Genomic DNA, 5,443 nt, shown 5'->3' on the forward strand with positions numbered 1-5,443 from the left:
CATATCATACTGACCCCAAAGCTTTGTACGGTTACGGTAATGTATCTAATATAAAATGTCCTTGCCCTTTTGGGCCACATAGCTTTCATGGAGTGCAGCAGTCTAGCATGTTCTCATTGTCAGTGATAGAGGAAAATGAAAGTGCATTAATGTGCATCTGAGAGAGCGTGAGAGGCTTACCGGTGCGAGGTTAAGATGGTCCATTTTGAATTTACCAGGGAAGGATCTGCTGAGGGCCAAATGTCGGGCATGCATGTAGAACTAAGCAGGGAGAAACACAACTCTATTGTGACAAATCTCGGAGGGTTTTGCATGGTAATGTACATGACAATGTGTTTGGTCTTAGTGGAATAGATCTGCTACACTGCTGCGGCAGAGCAAGTAGCAAGGCTTGCTTCTGCCAACACATCCACAACATTCTGCTGTGAGCATGTAGGAAACACTGCTGCTGCATATATAACATATATGAAATAACCCCCATATATGGTAAACATTAATCACCCCGTAGCAGATCTATACAGGTGGAGCTGGGGAAGGTGGAAGGTTTCTGAAGCACACTGCAACTGCTACAGCAAGCACTAGCCAAGTATTTGAATGTTGAGCAGCAAGCTCATTGGCTGCTGATACAAAAAGAACCAATTAGTTGCGCCATGTGACGATGTCATGTCAGATTGAGTTAGACCTATCAGACTGCGCTATCTAGAGTTTCATGACAATACTTTGGATTTCAACACCGTATCAAAAGTGAATCACACCTGAATGCTCAGAGAAAAGCTGAGATGACACTCACCCGTCCGAGGTATCTCCAGTCCAGCAGGTCAGAGAGTCTCTCCGTGCGGTTGCGTTGGATTATTCGCTGTCTACGTGACTGCTGGCAGAATGAAAACAAGAACTGAGTCAGCTGGTTACACGACTCATCCGCAGAACGGAACCGCCGGTCCACAATGTAGATTCCTACAACACATATGCAGATCCAACAGCATAATTAGCTGTGCCAGGTATAGTAATTGATTCAGTGTGTCATATCAAAGTCTAATTTAAATAAATCGATAATACAAATAAATGATTAAGCTGTGCAGACAGTTTTGGAAAGCAGTATCTTATTCACTCACCATATTCAGAGGGGTCAGATACATGTTCCTCCATGAAACACCCAAACCCAGACAGGTTGGTAGTCACGCTGGGGATGCCCATGACAGTACACTCACCTGAACACATCCGATTACAGATGATGATCAAAAAAAAAAAAAAAAACTTTGAAATTTAGTCATATTGTGGTGTGCGTTCTGTGTGAAACCTGGAGTGTAGCCCCATGGTTCATAGTAGGATGGAAACACTCCCAGATGGCAGCCGCGCACAAACTCCTCATAGTCCATGGGCAGCAAGGGGCTGGTGGAGGACAGGAACTCCGGATGGAACACAATCTGACATAGAAGCAATTAACACATTGAGGGCATTCATAATTTATTATGAGAAATAATTAAAATAAATACAATTGTCAAATTATTAAAGGCGTCGTGAACTGCCTTTTTTTTACTGTTCTCTGAGGTCCCCTTATAATGTGATCAAGATTTTTACATCAAAAAACGTTATAATTTAGAAGTAATAAGCTATTTTCTGTCCTCATCAGAACGCTCTGTTTGAATACTCGGAAGTAAACGCCCACTGATTGGCTAACAGTTGTGTATGTTTGACACCCTACATCCTACACAGATGGACGCTGCTGTCATTTAGGTAAAAACGCATAAATACTCATTTGATCTGTAATAACAGAAAGAAATAGTGACCACATAATAAAAACAGTTACTCAAGCTTGTGTGGTGCAACATTACTGTCAGATCTAATACAGTGTAGTCGGCACAGCATCGTCTTTTAGTTTCAATCTTTTTGAAAATTGAGCGTCGAATTGTGCTTTATTTGTAAACGAACCCGTGGTAAAATAAAGTGAACAAAGGACCAAGTTCTTACTGATGTGGTCTGGAACTTCATTAAATGAAGGGATCAGAAAGAAGGCAATGCAAAGACTTGTTTTTTCCCAACTTGGCCATGAACAGCGTCTTCTTATCTTCGGAGCATCTTTATCGATTGGTTTCTGTGTAGATCTGCGTTCGCCTCTCTTGTTATTTACACTGCATGTGCAAACCAGTGGGCGGGGCTAAACAGGCAGTGATGTGGAAGCAGGTATTGAACTTCTGTGGAGGCGGTGCTTATCCACACTATTACATCATAGAGTGGCACATTCCACGACTTGTCCTTTTGGCACACTGTCTCTTATATTGTAAAAAGATCAAGGAAATTTAAAAAAGGATTTTCCACAAATAAAATGCATCATTATTGAGAAACTTCAGTTCCAACTGGGCCAGTGTAAAAATCTTAATATCGAGCCCTGTATTTTAACTGATTTTTTATTAAAGTCTACTGGCATCCCACATAGATAACTGTGCACCTTCACTCTGTCATTGCGTCCATTGAAGAGGCCGATTCGGCGGATGTTGCTCAGGATCGGGTCTGTGGAGTCGTCCAGCATGTTGTGAGTCGTTACTGGAGGAAAAGTGTGTCTCTGTGTAGAGCAAATGCATGGATGCAATTGCATGTTAGTGTATTTGACAATGGAAGAGTATGGAAAATTAGCAAATCAATAAAAACAGTCATCTATAAGCATGGTTTAAATAAAAATCAGGATGATCAAAATTTAGTCGTGTATGTCCACTCCATTTAAGGTCAATAATAATAAAAAAAAAATCATTATCTTACTATGAAAATTGGCCGTCTGCTCTGATTCTGTTTTCTGCTTGCACCATTTTAATGGTTTATATACATTACTTTTGCTATTAAGTTTCAGAGTCTAGGTCACTCTTATGAAAAGATTCAATGGATTTAACCCTACAGAAATAGCAGACACATTTCTTACCCTCATTCCTTCTTATAAACAAACACCACTAACAGATCAATATCTCTTTCCGAAATACTGATACCCAGATAAATCTAAACGGAGTGGCTGTATATTGACTGGCTGCTCATAACACTGTCATTAAAAAGCTGTCGAATAAATCTCAGTAACACATTCAATCGATTGACTGCAGACAGTCAGGAAACACAGTTAAATATGCCACTAAGCTCAGTAACACACAAGTAATCCAGCAGAGTGATGCAGGGGATTCCATCTCAGATTTACAGAGGTCGATATTCACAATAACCCCGGCCTGACCTTTGATTAGAGTCCATTCATAAAAAAAAAAAACATGCAGAGGAGGATGAATGAAAACCCCATGAGAACGCTTATTAGTTCTGAGATGTCTATCTTTAGACTCATATCCTAGTTTGCCCTAAAACAACGATTAGGTGATGTTGTCAAAAAAGAAAAAGAAATATTAACTAGACTGTCATTTAACAAAAGGCATAATGTACAGTATCATCCTGAAGGGGTTATAAAAATATATTCATGTAATTCATTACATTAATTTCAGATTTCTTACATTTTAAATGATCAATTAATAACATCAGTGGTAGAGTTTCTTAATTTAAATTTGATTAAAAAAAAGATAAAATACAGTAGTTAACATTTGAAGTGGATCAAAAAAGTTCATCAAAATTGTCCTCAGACAAGAACGTTCTAGGTTCTAGTTTCTAGGACAACTTTGGTGAAAGGTTTTGATCCACTTCAAATGTTGACTAGTGTATATATTAACTATACACGTACTATATATACGTATAGTGAGTATTGTACCATAATTAAAATAAACATCACAGCTTGTTTAATACAAAACTGCAGTCTGGACACAGAATTATTCGCAGAAGTGTAATACTCTAAACTTTTTCTTAACCCCTAAACAGAATGTTTTCGAAATATCAATACAGTGATGCCTTGAAAACACAATAAGTGCTCTAAAGGATATCGATTCATTTGCATCATTTTTAAATGTGGCCTCTTGTGACATAATAAATGTGCAACATTTTGTCTGACCTGTGTTGCATAAATGGCCCTCTTCATGATTGTGAAATCATCTCTGTCCAGGATTTTGCTCATGTCTGGGATCTCACCCCTGTGAATGCAGTAGAGCTTCATTAGAGGAGATCCTATCTGAAAATAAATTCATTTGGCACAAGCCTCATCTCGTGGGAAATGACCCATTGACATCACACAATGTCATTATGAATAATCTGACAACTCCCTGGGGAAGTGTAGTGTACTCTCATCAACACCTGGATAACGCTGTGAAATATCAACACTTGAAGGTTACACAGCCACTCCAGTTTATGACGTCAGATGTCCATACTTCCTGTTCATCAGCGTGTACTGACAACATTTACTGTCACATCTATTTGAGCCCTGTTATGACAGCTCTGTATGAGGAAATCACCAACCTTAACAAGCTCTCATAAAGCCTTTTGCCAAACTTCTCCTTCACCGACTGAGCGGTGTCCCTGAGAGACAGACGAAAGATATATTTGAGAAGTCTTACACACTAAAGCCATCTGAAAATAAAAGGCATTTCAGGATCAAGGCTTCATTTCATTGCCTAGAAATAATATTAGTATAGCTAGGGAAATCTATTTCAGTATCAGGGCTCTACTAGTGCTACAAGCTACAGGAAATAGAGACTAGCAAGATCCAAAATGAACACTCACAAAAGTAAAAATAAGGGGGGAAAAAGTGGAAGTAATTAAAGGGGTCATATGATGCGATTTCATTTTTTCCTTTCTCTTTGGAGTGTTACAAGCTCTTGGTGCATAAAGAAGATCTGTAAATTTGCAAAGACTAAAGTCTCAAATTTTAAGAATAATTTATTAATCGGTTATTACAACATTAAGAAATCATAATAAATGTAATTATAAAGTATATTTATTTCTTTATTATGAAGTTATAAATATTATATTTATTATTATTATTATTATTTATAATAATAATATTTATATTTATTATTAACGTTTTTGAGGTACATAATAATAATACACAATTATTTTTTTTATGTTAAGAAGATTGCATTAATTTATTATATATTACATCTTTAACTAATCATAATAAACATGTTTTTGAGGAACAAAATATTAATAAAAAAATACACAATTAATTATAATGATTTTGTTCCTCAAAAACATACAACTATTTATTTATTTATAATAATTATTATATTTAAAATTAATATTTTCTTCTTATATTATTCTTGTTACTATTGTACATACATAAAATGTCATTAATTCCCTGAGACTAGTAATGTCAAAGGTTATACACTCAAGCATTTACGCACCACAGCTGCTTGCGTACAGCCTGTCCTTTAAGAGACTCCACGTTGAAGTTGTTGGTTTTGGCAGGCATGATGAAAAACACAACCACTGTAACATCACTCTTATGAACCTGTCAGCCAGCATGAGCACAAACACACAGTCAGAAATGAACATCTTTTGCTTTGAATGCTACTGGATTATTACAGTTTGTGATGAA

General features: G+C 37.0%; 1 protein-coding gene across 1 annotated transcript in view; it reads right to left on the reverse strand.

Moving 5' to 3' along the window:
- The window catches only part of gys2 (glycogen synthase 2), a 14,664-nt gene that overhangs the window by 1,924 nt on the left and 7,297 nt on the right, over positions 1-5,443 (reverse strand). Inside the window, exons 9-15 of the mRNA XM_016534963.1 lie at positions 4,366-4,425; positions 3,965-4,043; positions 2,447-2,560; positions 1,298-1,424; positions 1,113-1,208; positions 791-954; positions 181-261 (exon numbers count right to left, since the gene is read on the reverse strand). Coding sequence (XP_016390449.1) covers positions 181-261; positions 791-954; positions 1,113-1,208; positions 1,298-1,424; positions 2,447-2,560; positions 3,965-4,043; positions 4,366-4,425 — 721 coding nt within the window. The remainder of the gene's footprint in view (positions 1-180; positions 262-790; positions 955-1,112; positions 1,209-1,297; positions 1,425-2,446; positions 2,561-3,964; positions 4,044-4,365; positions 4,426-5,443) is intronic.

Source organism: Sinocyclocheilus rhinocerous, unplaced genomic scaffold (genome assembly GCF_001515625.1).
Source record: "Sinocyclocheilus rhinocerous isolate Xijiao unplaced genomic scaffold, SAMN03320098_v1.1 scaffold153, whole genome shotgun sequence".
Classification (NCBI taxonomy): Eukaryota; Metazoa; Chordata; class Actinopteri; order Cypriniformes; family Cyprinidae; genus Sinocyclocheilus; species Sinocyclocheilus rhinocerous.